At 41.2% G+C, this 14,413-nt stretch overlaps 1 protein-coding gene and 1 long non-coding RNA gene across 6 annotated transcripts in view; one reads left to right on the top strand and one right to left on the bottom strand.

Annotated features, from left to right (window-relative positions):
- Positions 1 to 9,846, top strand: part of LOC136993398 (uncharacterized) — a 37,183-nt gene extending 27,337 nt beyond the window's left edge. For all 4 annotated transcript variants that reach the window (XR_010885669.1, XR_010885671.1, XR_010885668.1 and 1 more), the window contains 2 exons: positions 8,646 to 8,761; positions 9,595 to 9,846. This is a non-coding gene — a long non-coding RNA (uncharacterized lncRNA). The remainder of the gene's footprint in view (positions 1 to 8,645; positions 8,762 to 9,594) is intronic.
- Positions 1 to 13,204, bottom strand: part of GOLM2 (golgi membrane protein 2) — a 28,269-nt gene extending 15,065 nt beyond the window's left edge. For both annotated transcript variants that reach the window (XM_013942615.2, XM_067305198.1), the window contains exons 1-5: positions 12,696 to 13,204; positions 3,895 to 3,949; positions 2,719 to 2,821; positions 1,540 to 1,630; positions 231 to 375 (exon numbers count right to left, since the gene is read on the bottom strand). In XM_013942615.2, coding sequence (XP_013798069.2) covers positions 231 to 375; positions 1,540 to 1,630; positions 2,719 to 2,821; positions 3,895 to 3,949; positions 12,696 to 13,022 — 721 coding nt within the window. In that variant the 5' untranslated portion in view covers positions 13,023 to 13,204. The remainder of the gene's footprint in view (positions 1 to 230; positions 376 to 1,539; positions 1,631 to 2,718; positions 2,822 to 3,894; positions 3,950 to 12,695) is intronic.
- Positions 13,205 to 14,413: the final 1,209 nt, after the last annotated feature.

Below are 14,413 nucleotides of genomic sequence, written 5' to 3'. Positions count from 1 at the left end.
AGGAGACACAAAATTGTGCAAGAAATGATTTTTATAAATAGACACAGAAAGGATGTGCCTATCTCCAGGTTCCTATAAACTCCAACTTAGTACGGTCACATGTAGCTAATCAAGTTACCTGAGGCAAATGATTCCTTGTTCTACTTTAAAGACACCCCTGATTCTGTATGAGAGCAAGGGATATAACACAACTGGTCCGCATCCATCAGAAGTGACAAAAAAGAAAATACCTTTGCCATCTACAACATGATCTGAAGGCTCTTCATTCTTTACTGTATTTTTATCTTCCGTCTCTGGAACAGTCTTAGATACTGTTTGGTCATCATCATTGAGACTGACTTCCGTGCCTTTACTGGACTGAATTTTCTGTGTGGCCTGTTAGAACAAATTAATTCAGAAACAATATTAAAGACAACCCTGAAAGTTAAAATACAAAACCCCTCAGCTTTAAGATTACTTAGGGAAAGCAAAATCAAAGGGAACAACAGCAGAAGTCCTCTATATACAAACCTCAGTCCTGAGGGTAGTTGGTAAAAGTAAGGACACTTGTAGCTAAACAGAAGACTTAAAATACTGTATGGTTGTATGACGTTTTCATCGGCATGTGTAGGATAGCAGAACCACTCATAATTTGTCAATAACACTAGAGCTATTCCAGAAGAATGCCAAGAAAACTACTGCCATATCACAATACATTAATTTTATTGCAATAGAACATACAGGAGAACCTTGGAAAGTTATTTTTATAGGCACTACATTTGCTAGTGTTCTGCCTCTAACATGAAGCTACCACACATAATCTGCGAACATACACAATTATATGGCCACACAGAGGAAATTACCATGGGAAAAAGTGTTAAGGCCAACGCAGATCAAATATATGACAATCAGGTTAAGACATCGTTAGCCTTGTGCCTCAGACCAGGGAGACTTCTGCAAACATTTCTAGATTTTAAGGCAAGATTTGACTGAAATCTACTTGAAATTTGCTTAATCATTTGAAATATCTGTAAACAGACACGGAACAAGGAAATGAAATTTTCATTAAAATTTTCAAAAAAAATTTCATCCGTTTTTAGGAAAGAGGCCTATATTCTACTGACACCTTGCACAGTATAATTACACACTTGATGCCATTCAAACACCATTGTTATTTGAATCACATTAGCACCTAGAAGCCTCAGAGATCAGATTCCCCTTTGCAATAACCTATATAAGATTGCAAGAACACAGATCCTACCCTGGAGAGCTATAAAGTAATATCCATTTTATAGAGAAGAAACTGAAATGCTGAGTGATGACATCACATAGGAAGGCTGTAGCAGAGTAAAGAATTAAGCCTGATATTCAAGGCTCAGTTCAACAACTGAACAAAACAAGCAGATGGTCTTACACTAATATCCAATTAGGGCTGCTCAGTGCAACATTTATCCAGAAGTTAGAGGAGAAATGTCCAGGACCTCTACATAACAGTTGAGTCGACTAGCAAGCAGACTTGGGGCTCTTCTAATTCAACAAAGAAATTTAGCCATGTATTACCTTTTGTTCCCGTATAACTTGGTCCACTAATTTCTTTATATTTTCTTCATGTTGCAGTCGCATTTCCTTGATCTGCTGCCCACACTGCAGACTGAATTAGAAACACATTATCAATTGCATTTGAGTTGTTATATCAGCTCTCCCATAAATGAAAAAGAACAACAAAAAAAATGAAGTGCACAGAAAGCCAAACCTGAGAGATAACTAGAATAGTTTGGCCAAAAATCCGTGCCTTGGAATGAGAGTGGAAATGGACTGAATACAGAAGGAAAACAGGACTGGAAAAAAGATAGGGACAGAGCAGAAAAACAGTAAAATAAACAGATGAGCCCTGAAAACACTTCCTCCAAAACCTGAAAAGCAATGGAAAATTCAGTCTCCTGTCATCAGCATGCATTAATTCCACTTGGAATCCATGGAACCATCTACTATGGCTGTCAACACAGAAGATGTACAACTACTATCAGTTACTGCTACCAACTCAAATAACAAGATTGGAATCGCACAGCTCAATGTCCCAAGTTTTCTAACAAGCCACATAAGAGATCAACCAAATTAAACAAAATTCCCAGGCTGCTGCCCCAAACGCTCAACATAACATACACACACACACACAAAAAAAATTTTCACATGAAAGTTTTAAATGTTTTCTCAGTGTTAATCTCTCTCACTCCTTAAGGCTTCAGAAGTAGTTGTTCTCCCTACTTTTCCATTATCAACTTAAAAGGCTGAAATTAACTTGAAAATTCAATTATGCACAATGTTTTCACCTCCAGTTCAATAAAATACATTCTTAGGAAGACAGCAATGAACAATACCCTGTGGCTTACAGAACTGGGGAGATTAAATTGAACTCTTCCACTTATCAGTTCCTGTTAACCAACATCTCCATATCATTAAAAATTCATTTTGACTTAAAATTACCCAATGCTGAACAACTATGATAAGCCAGATTTTTTCAGAGATAACTCAACTAGGGGTAGAAGGAAGAAGGTAACACCAAAAAATAGAACCTTAAAATCAAACAGCCAGCTAAGTCAAACTTGCATCACCAATGGGGTACATTTGAGCTTGAGGATTAACAGAACTAGGATTCATTTGTGCCTTTTTTTTAAAATAAATATAGACTTGCATCATACACAAGCAAACCTACAGTTACTAACATTTCTAAAGACATACCTATCATATTCCAATCTCCTTGTAAGGTAAGTATTGTTCTTCTTGTATTCATGAAGCTGATCTTCCTGACGAATGAATTCCTGTCGTAATTCTGCTAGTTGTTCTAGACAAAAACGCAAAATCAACATGAATACATACATACAAGAAACGTCCCATGGTGCATACAACTTTCAATATTGCCATATAAGTTACAAATTAACGTGAGAAATTTATGTTATTTCTTCTACATATATTTTCAAGATTCTTAAACTAATTTGGAAAACATGCCAGTTTACTCATGTATGCCAGATGTTGATTCTGAATTAACAAATTAACAAACAAGTATTCTGATACTATGTGACCGTTTGACCTGCCACGCTTAAAAAAAAACCCAAACCATAAAAAAAACTGTAAATCCTTTTTTACCTTTTCACTCAGAAGACTTGCATAATGCTGTTCCAAATATTTCTTGGAAATCTCTATGATCTCCTGAAAAATTCTGTTATTCTGAGTTAGCACTAGGTTATTTTAGGCATGATGGTCAAATACTTTTTCTGGAATAAGCGCATAAAAAAGGTACTTCACACTATCCATAAAAACACTTAATATGCTCTTCATGTCTTCACAGGTACTTGTTCTAGAAGTTTTCTCTCTTCTCTTCAGGCTACAATTATTTGTTAAGCTCCCTACTATTTTAAGTTGAAACTATATAAATATAGGCAGAAATGTAAAGTAACTTGTCTGCAGGCACGTACAAATTTTGGCAATAGTTGTTCCAGGACTCCCTGAAAACCAACACGGTAAAAACAGAGACATGATTACAATGCCTGTAAAGAACACCAGAGATGTACACTCTTAAAGGATGCTTTCTGGTGCTTTGCTAAGCTGACATAAGTATCGTAATAGTGCTGATCCAAACCATACTAAATTGTATATTACTTTGATCATGAAAATGATTCTAATATCTTGGAAGCAAGCAGTGTCAGAACGCATGTTTTTTCTGCAGAGAATAAAGTCTACAAAAGTGAACTCTACACTTATCCAGGCTAGATAAGAAACAAATGTCACGGAGCTGCAGATTAAGCGATGCTCCAGCATCACTTGATCTTTCATTTAAAATGTATTCTGCAGTACCTAGGCGGTTATAAAAGATGCAACTTTATAATCCTCCAAACAGTTTGGCCATAAATCCCTTACCCTTTAAACGATGTATATCTGCCATTTGATACGATATGTTGTTCTGCAACTTAATCTGAAAGGAAAAAAATGGTTATATAAATAAATACAGTCAATCTTTAGCAGGTTAGGAAGTGTTTATATCTGCAAAGACCTAGCTGCTTTTGAATTCATACTTTTTGCACTATAAAGAAAGAATATATAAAAAGGAATGTCAGAATGACCATAAAACATTCTTGTAAATATAAATAGTTTATACTTAGTTACCTACAAGTGACACCAACTTAAGCACTATATTTAGCCATTGCTAACAAAAATTTAGATACGTTTATTTCCAAGAGATATTTCTATCAGAAAAGCAGATTTTGTGAAGACTAAAATAAACACACTGCATTCTGATATTGCAGAAGGGGATAGTGAATTTCCAACGTCAAACACAAATGTATAAAAATAAACAAACAGCATCATTAGCAAAAACAAATTTTTACCTAATGTATGTTGAAAGTAAATATTTAATGTGATGCTACATAATATTCATAACAGGAATTATACTTTTAGGAGAGAATGTGACACCAGTAGACTTCCACAAGTGTTTAATTTGATATTTTTAGTAAGGAAAAAATAGCAATTACAATAAATAAGTGCATACACACAAAGTCATCAAGTAAAGATGTTTTGTCTTGTTCTTACACAAAGCAAAAACATAAAGAGAAAAGAATCAGAAACGAAGAGAAAGATGTGCATGTAGAAGATACTGAGAATAGGTGAAAAAGCCCACAACTGTAATTAGACAACACTGGTATTTATTATTTTTGTTATTTCATGATTGATATAAAGAGTAACTGTCCCAGGGTGCTAAAACAGTGTTGTCATTCTGGATTACAAGGTCAGAATTACCTCTCAGAGAGGTAAAGACTGCATCTAAAGACTGCATCGTATCTGATCTTCACTTAATTAACCAAAAAACCCCAAAACAACCCACAAAGCATCGCAGGTATAAGTATTTTCACAAACAGCTTCTGTACCATTTAAAAGGCAGGTATCTTTGACTCTTAAGAGCCTCTATATTTCCTATTTTAAAACTGCATATGAGCACACATACTTTGAAGCAGGGAGGGGGAAGCACACACACAGGCTATCTCAATTCTTGCACAGATTCTGAAGCTTAATGTCAGAGTCAGTTACCTAAATTTCCTGTAAAAAAAGATGCATGCCCTTACTTTCTTAAGATTTCCTCCACCCACTTCTAGCTTTCCTTTTATCGAATAAATCACTTAAAAAAAAAAAATTAAAAATCCATGAAACATTTTTAAAGAGAGGCACTCATTTCTTGACTATACAATTCAATTTGTCCCATATGTGTTCAGGCATTTATAACTTTAGGAACTATAACTATACAAGAAGTGCTGAAATCGTGATTTTCTGAAGAACACTGTGTACACCAAGGCATGTATCCAACGGCTCCAGTCACACAAGAGAGGCTCCTTATGAAGAGAGTGCTACATCAAGAGTTCTGTTTGCGCTAGACTCCAAGATCCTGGCTCATGGCTAGCAGCGATGCACGCACGGGGAGTGCTGGCAACAAACCACCCTCCCATGTCACAGACCAGAAACCAGAAGTATTTCTAGAGTGCTGAGGGGCATCACCAGCAATGGTGCTGATGTATAGGGGGAATAAACAGCCAAACCCATCTAACTAACAACATTTTTTCCCCCAAAATCAGAAGAAAGAAGTGGCAGACAATGCAATCTTTTGGTAAGCTCAGAATACTGACCATATTGCTCTGAAATATGATACAAAACGTAAATACTCAACAGGGACACTTAAGCATCCGTCTCGGCGTTTCGAAGCCATGCATCTGAGGACCACTTAAATACGTTCTTTGTACATGCAGGAATCAAAACATTGAAGTGTACTAGTCACAGGACTGACAAAAAAATATTCAGTTAAGTAAAAACCTGTTTTGTGCTTCCTATATTTTTTAAAAAAAAAGCAAGGATGCCTTGTGGTGAAGACTTTACATAGAGCCAAAATATAAAAATAACCTCCAATCCTTTCTATAACAAAAGTGCCCATCCTGAAAGCTCTTCTTTTAATCTCTCTTCATCTGCTGGACACCAGGATGTAGCAATGGATACAAAAAGTTATTTGTTGAGTATTAATGAAAAAGTATTTTTTTTCCTTTGTTTGGGGAAATATAGGAGCAGGGGTATTAAACAGAAAAATGTGAAACTGGCAGTAATTACCATTTTTACCCGTCTTCCACTCCAATACAATTCTTCTGAAAGGTAGTAAATGTATAACCTCCCAGAACCTAAGATATCTACAAACAAAGGAGATGATGTGAAGTAGTGAGTTCTTCTGTTTTCAAACCTTTATATAGCAGAATCCCTAATATAGAAAAACTTCTTCCTTGCTTCTGCTCAACCTACGAAACATTTGACTTGTAAAGACTTTGGTGGTGGGAGGTGCTTGTTCTATTAACGGGAATCTGACCCGAAAATCTGATTAGCAATTTTATCACAATCTTTAATTTTGGAGATTTTGTGCATCAGATAAGTGACAGCATTCATAGCCAAAACATCTTAGCTGACAGTAAGTGTCCCTAATCTGAGGGATAGAAAGGGAAGAAGCTTCTTATGATTCATGGGATCTGTTCCACCTACACTCGTAAAAAAAAAAAAAAACAACAAAAAAACATGGAGCAAGTCCAGTTCTTTCATCTGTGTCCTCCTTGAATCTAGACCTATTTGTACTCTTCTTTCTTAGTGGCTTCTCACATCATCTCCCCAAAGCAGTTGGGGAGGAAAAATAAATAAATAAATAAAGAACATTCTATGGCCCCCCAGTGAGCTCTACTCAAGAAAAATAAACGTTAAAAATCCTGTGCTTGCGAGTGCTATGTATATGCAAGGCAGTACTTACAGTGCTATATGAATTGCAACAGTCCTGCCATATAATAAAAGGCAACGCAAGAAAAGAAAGTTACAGCACCCTGGAGCTTTTCTGTACCTATGGCAGGATAGAACAGGGGTGGTCTTGCTTCCCAATTAAACACTGCATAAATGATGAACTGTAAACATCCACCCATATTTCACTGAGCCATTTCTTTCTCTAGCAAGAACACCCCTTGAAATCCCGATCAAAGCAGCACAAGCAGGTGTCCGTACTCCTCTGTGCAGCTTAATGTGCCTAGGCGCTCCGAGTACATTGCTATAGTGCATTCCAGAACAGCAAGTGAAAGCTATTTAAGAGTCCTTTTGCACAACGGTTTATATTCCACAATCCTTCTGCTATTATTTGTCAACTGCCTCTCTTGGAGTAGCCAGTGTTATTATCAAGCAGTTAGTAGAGTCTTGGAGATGAAGTACTGCTCCACGTTGTGATGTTGATAATCAAGAGTACTGCGTCCAGTTCTGGGCTCCCCAGTACAAGAGGGATGTGGCACTACTGGAGCAAGTCCAGCGAAGGGCCACAAAGATGATTAGGGGACTGGAGCATCTCTCTTATGAGGAAAGGCTGAGAGAGCTTGGCCTGTTTAGCTTGGAGAAGAGAAGGCCGAGAGGAGATCTTATCAATGTGTACAAGTATCTGAAGGGAGGGTGTCGAGAGGATGGGGCCAGACTCTTTTCAGTGGTGCCGAGCGACAGGACGCAAGGCAATGGGCACAAACTGAAACACAGACACTTCCATCTTAACATGAGGAAAAACTTTTTCACTGTGAGGGTGACAGAGCACTGGAACAGGTTGCCCCGAGAGGTGGTGGAGTCTCCTTCTCTGGAGATATTCAAAAGCCGCCTGGATGCAATCCTGTGCAATGTGCTCTAGGTGACCCTGCTTGAGCAGGGGGGTTGGACTAGATGATCTCCAGAGGTCCCTTCCAACCTCAGTGATTCTGTGATTCTGTGAAGAGTGTGCAACAAAATAGGAAGAGGCATTCAACATCACCACTGTAAAGCTACAGCTTTGCAAACTGATAAGCTGTCAAGGAGTTTTGGCTACAAAGGTGCTATAAAGGAACGTAAGCTGCTTCCAAGAATGTTTCACTAAACAGTTTCAAAACATGAAGCACCATTTCTAAGCATCAGCTAAGGGAACAAGGTTGTATTATACACCTGGCACAGCCAGCAACAATTGCAGAATGGAACAGGCGTGCTCCTGAGATCTGCAATAGCAAACATGGAGATATGAACCCCTACACACTGGACGGTTGCCATTTGGAAGCCTTCCACGCTGAATTCCTGCCATTCAATCATTTTACTGAGCATATTGCAAAAGGATGTGGAAAGCCATGGAAAAAAGGGGTCCTCACTGTGTGCTGCAAGAAGTATGAAACACTTGGGGAAACTACTGATAATGCTGCATGCATGGCTTTCCCAAACACTAGTGCAATCCCTATCCTTGTCTGCCTCCTGAGGACAGGAGCTCCAAAAGAGAAGTACTCCTCTAGTCTGTTCCAAGACCCAGTGGACCTCACAAGCTCATCAAGATTAGCACAGGGTGAAAGGAAAAGAGAGTTTCCAAGAACTCATGCCTCTGGTACAAAGAGGCAGATCTATTCTTGCATCTTCCACTATGGTTGTTACCAATGGCTGTTTGAGATCAGAAACAGCCAGTTACTGAAAAGCACATGCTGTCATAGCTCCTTCTCTTCACCTCTCTCCTTTGGCAGCCACACCTGCACTTTCCTATCCATTTAAATAGTTTTCTAGTTCCAGAAAGGCTCTTCTCTTCCCAGCCCTAGTCATACTCTCCCCTTTTTTTCTTCCAGGTTCTTTAGAAGATCCCTCCATTTGTGAGAAGTTCACCCTAATCTCTCAAGATCCTTTACAACATCATAACTCTCCCTCCAAGATCTGCCAGACCTGATGAGCCTAAATATCTCAAGTAAAGAACTGCTCAAACAAGAGTTACAATCATTTATTTTCCAGCTTTCAGCGTAGCAAAATAAGTTTTTCCCCATCATTTTTCTTCAATGTACCTTAGCACTCCTATACAAAGAAACCTCTTAGCTTCCATATACTGTTAGTGGCAGGTGCTGCCTAATTGCAGTTCAATACATAGCAGTTTACACTTTAATAAATATTAGAGTCTTCAGCAAGGGCTTTCACAAGACACTAGGTCAATTTACTACATTTATAGTTCTAAGAACTGTCATAAGAGCAAACAATATTCTGGCGCAGTGTGACTGGCCTGTAAAGCATGTGATAGGAGGGAGGAGAGAGACGGGGGTTTGGGCATGGCTATAGATCTCACTGAGCTAGGAGGAAGCTGCCTGCAAAAATTCAAGTTGTCTTAACATTGAAAGATGCATCCTTGATGTGCATGACCACAAGGCAAAGAATCCCTTATGAAGACTAAGGAGCATAAAGCAGAACAGACACTACGATAGCTACCAGAGTATCATCTTTCAAATGAGTTTGCTATGAAATAAAAACCTAGCTCTGTTGTCATCACTTGGTACCCTGGGAATTATCAGTATTGGTTCCCTATTATAGTTCCTGCATTTCACAGATGGACTGGGCTCATTGGTATAAAATAGTTTGTTCAAAAAACATCCTTGCTAAATTCTGTTCGGAAGAAAAAAAAAGTATCAGTCAAAATAACCCTTTTTTGGTCAGACACTTTATGCACACTTTGCACTTTTTTTTTTAAAAAAAACAGATTTGTTGACTGCTTTACTCCCTAAGGCATTTCACTTAATTTTTTTTTTAATTTAGGATTGTTGCCACTGAGAACATGATAGCAGCTCCCAGAGGATGAAGACAGAAATGGACAGTAACTGGCTATTGAAAAAACATACTGCTATCCTTACCTACGGAGACTCACTCAACATTTGGAGCACCTGGAAAGAAGAGGTCATATTTAACAGCTACTAGCTCACATGACTTGAAATGGCAGCTTCTGGAACAATGAATGAAGATGCAGCACATATACTGAAGTATACATTGTATTTACAATAAAAATAATTAGCAAGGTTTACTGGTCTCATCTCTCTCCCACCTCTCTCCCTGCAAAACGCCAGGAGTCTGAAAGTGTTCAGAGACCAGGCAGGTTTATGGAGAACAGTGTTCAGTGTGCACGTTCAGCTCATCAGCATCTCAGTTCGTATCATGTGCATCGAAGAGGGCCATGGCTTCCGGTAACCCCTGCTAGAGACCCTGCTTTAGCACTTACACTTTCTCTGTTAAGGTGCAGGACAGATTTTTTCCGCTATAGGACATGAGGCTCTTATGTTGGAGATGAGTGACTTAGGTAGTACCCTATTTTTGTTTGGTTTGCTGTCTTTAAACACTTTGTGCAACATCATTTTACTGTTCACATTTTCCCTGAATAAATCCTACTAAGAGCAAGAACGCTGCTAGCAGAAGATAAGAATTCAGTGTAATATGTGAGATTGTGTTTTAATAATCATAGTAATGGATCTACGCACTACCAGATCATTCAGAAATGAAAACTTGATCCTAATCAGACACAATACTCATTTCTGTCAGAGAGGCCAAAAAAAGAGTCCAAGTTAACAATGACTGTAGGAGAAGGACAAGTGATGCCTGACCTGGTATAAAATCTGATGATATAAGTTTAATCTGCTGAAGCTGTTTTTGAAAAAATGTAAACAAACAAGTTTACAACAGATGAAGCTGCATTATATGTATTCAGGATTTTTGATATAGTACTAAGGCATCTAAATCCAGATTTATTATGCCATTGAATCACAAACTCAATCTTCCATTACAGAAAAGCCTTAATTCAGATATGGCCTTTATGTGTTTATAGTAAAAATGAAATTATTTAGGGCACGTTAATAACTGAAAGATTTGGATGAACTGTTTCCTTTAAAACATGATCTTGAAACAGGTCTATGAAGCACAAGATCTTCACCTACCTATCAACACCTCATTCAGGATCCTGACATTTTTACATATACAGCAAGTGACAAACACATCTTAACGTGATCCTTTCCACTCAAATGAGTTGACACCCATCACAAGCAAAATCACTATAGAAAACTTATCATTGCTGTTTTATCTTCAAACTTAAGTTTTGCAGAGGTTATAAGACTCATTATCACTTAGTAAACTTGGTTACACTGGAATTTTGAAAAAAAAAACACCTATGAAAGACAAATTCATTACAGAATACTGGCATCTACATAGCTAGTGAGTTGAAAATAAGAACAGAACCATAAACATTCAATGATTACAATTTTGTTTTAAATTAAGAACAGGTAAAACCTACTTAAACCATTGAAAACAATTCCCATAAACCCTTTCAAGTTTATATTTCTCCCTGCAGAACATTACAGATTTCCAAAAATACAAGTTTCTTCTATTAAATTAAGCCTTACTATGTAACCCAATCATTATGGCTTACTGGAATACCATCAGTATAGTTTTATACACGTCAATTACAATAATGTATGAACAGCTCATTCCTCTATGAACACAGGCTAAACAGTATCTTCCATTACATCTCTAATCAAGCTTTTTACATTTTATTCCAAGCTCTAAGGAATCAGCTGTCAAAGGAAGAAGGAAAAAAAAAAAAAAAAAAAAAAGAGTTTGCTGAACACACAAATGACTCAATTTTAATGCTTTAGTAGGAAAGATAACATAGTAGTTTTAGAATAAACTAAATCCATTTGAAGGAGTCTGGGATTCTCCCTAACTTATTTCCTGCTAGTTAGATTAAGAGATACATCTCACTTAGATATGAAATAAGGCTGGGCTTTAGAAACTGCTCTGCTTAAGTAACAACTGACAGCTGCAATTTAACCAGTTCAGCCAAACTCCACTTACAAAAACTAGGTATTTTTGTTTTTCCTGTGATGATTTGCTCAGTAACCATGTGACATGAAATGGCCAGAACAAGCTCAGCCAGTTACAAGTCTGATAGAGTGATATTTCCATAAATTCTACCATGAAAAAGTCAGTCAGACAGCAGAATTATAAACTGCACGCAAATAAATGTACACACCACCTAACACAGGACTAAGAACTTGCCCTCCATCTAGCACAGACTTAACTCCTATGGAAGAAGTTGCCTGCAATTACTATGAAAGCAGAACAATGAAAGTTGATGCTTTCACTCATTTTCCCTTCCCCAACGAAAGACACGATGCTTCACAAACAGGTAAGTAGAATTTTGTGCTAGCTTCAGGTATCAGTTTTATTATCCACGAAGAGATAATTTATATCAGGAGTAAGAATTTATTTCAAGTATGTTTTGGTTGTTTAAGATCCGGCGTTACCCTGCTATACAAGACATTTGGCAAGACACAGGGAGAACATGTTAAGAGGTTCTATATTTGTTTCTTCTTCCCTCAAACCAAGCAAAAAATAGCCCTCTAATTTTAAAACCGTGGGCAGCTTTTTCGATTAGTACCAAAAGATCAAAAAAAAAGACCCAAAAATATACCCACCCTCAGGAAACGAGGAAAGCTCAAGGAAAGAAAAATTAGAACAGCCAACCCAAAGCAGTGGGCACCCAGTGTTTTCGTTGTTAGCATAACACACGCTGCATTTGCTAAAGGCGTTCAGCTCTTTCCTGGAGGGCACGCAGGAACCTGAACGTGTTTCGCCTGCTTCCCCACAGCAACCAAAGCGCAGGTAACCGCTCCCGGGCATCAGCGCCTTTAGGGGCTGATTTGCTCCTCGGGCGGTGGGTGCTGCGGGGAAGCTGCCCAGCGCGAGGGGAAGCGCAAGCTGCGCCCCCAGGACACAAGCAGCCCCCCCGGCAGCGCCGAGGGGACCCCCCCCCCCCCCGCGGCCAGGAGGGCACCCTCGCTCGCCTCCTTCACACCCCGCCGCCGCCGCCTCACCTTGCTCTCCTCGCACTTCTTCGCCTGGCCCTCCCTGGCCTGCAGCTGGCCGCTCAGGTGGCTGTAGTCGGCCTCCTTCTGCTCCAGCTGCTTCCTGTGCGAGTCCACCTTGCCCAGCAGGTCGGCGTTCCTCTTCTCCAGGCGCCCGCGGGCCACCTCCGTGCGCTTGGCCTGGCTCTGCAGCTCCGCCACCTCCTCCTGCAGCAGGGCCTGGCGGGACGAGGCGTTCCAGCAGTTGAAGGCGAGGACGGCGATGACCACGAGCAGCGCCACGAAGACGAAGGAGGGCAGACGGCCGCCCCTCCTGTTGGCCCCGAAGCCCACCATGGGGGAGGCCGCGGGGCGGGGGCTTCACCCGCTCGCCGCCTCCGCCCGCGCCCGAGAGGGGAGAAGCAGGGACTGGGGGGACACGGAGGGCTGCTCGGGGCGCGGCGCTGCCCGAGGGGGAGCGGAGCGAGCGCTGCGGAGCGGCCGAGGGGCGCGGGAAGCGAAGGGCACTGCGGACGGCGGCGGAGGGGGGGGGGTCGGCGCCGGGGGCAGGGCTGCGCCCGCGCTGCCGGGGCCGGCCCAGGCGCCGCTCCCGCCCAGCGGGGAGGGACAGGCCGCAACGCCGCGCTGGCGCTGCCGCTGGCCCCGCCGCCGCCGCCGCGGCGCGCCGCCCCCCCTCGCCGGCCGGCAGCGAGCCCTGCGGCTCAGCCCTGGCCGCTTCCGCGTCCCGCCTCTCGCGAGACCACCCCCGCCGCCGCCGCCGTGTCCGCCTCCCCCGCTCTCGCGAGAGCGCAGCCGCCCCGCCGGCGCCATTTTGGGAGGGGGGGCACGTGCCGCAGCGTTCCCGCGCGCGGGGTGGGGGGAGGGGGCGGGGGGAGAGCGCGTGCGCGCGGCGGGCCGCTGAGGCGGGAAACGCCTCGCGCGGCGGCGGTTGGGCTGAGGGGGTGGGAATGGCGGGAGGGGGGAAGCTGGGCCGTCGGGGCAGGAAAGGAGAAAAGTGTGAAGGGGGGAAGCAGAACCTTAGCTCTTCTGAAAGATGTTTCCTGAGGAAATGTGGCATTCAGTGAGGTCTTCAGTATTGCGTGTGGGAATTAATTCTTCGTCTCACAATAATGAGATAAATGATTTATTTTTAATCAGATTACCTCACAAACCATTAATCTCCTACATCCCTATGGCAAATAGTCTCACACACGGGAAAGGGGGAACAAAGAACACATCCAAAGCTCAGAGCTAGGGGTCACAGCAGCTGTTTCTTTCTCCTCTATAAGGGTTGGCAGATGAAGTCAGGCACACACATCTTCACTACCTCATTGTGTTTTTCTGTGATAAAAGTAATAGTTTTACTGCATCCCTGGTGCAGCCAAGTACCTTAAACAGGAGAGATGGTTGGAGTGAGATCCTATAACTCAATATATGTATGATGCAGGGAGAGTATCTCCAAGCTGCCAACCACAAAATTTTGTTAGGAGGATGAGGGAGCAAGAGAAGGGAAATCAATGGATTTGGTGAACTAAGAGGAGAAAAAAAAGGAAAAATGGTGCAAGGACATTGAAGGAATAAAGAATAAAATGCATTCCTTTCTTCTGACAGCACACATTGTGCAGAATCTGCCAGCCTTGATACAGTGTTATGGCACATGTGTTCCTCCCCCTCTTTTTTTTTTGCATCAGACTCTATACCATACTTGCATGCTATTATTTACATCTTAGGACCCTTGATTGTTACTA

The sequence above is a fragment of the Apteryx mantelli genome, chromosome 15 (genome assembly GCF_036417845.1).
Source record: "Apteryx mantelli isolate bAptMan1 chromosome 15, bAptMan1.hap1, whole genome shotgun sequence".
NCBI lineage: Eukaryota > Metazoa > Chordata > Aves > Apterygiformes > Apterygidae > Apteryx > Apteryx mantelli.
Note: the sequence above shows the minus strand (reverse complement) of the source record. Positions and strands in the feature narration are given on the sequence as shown.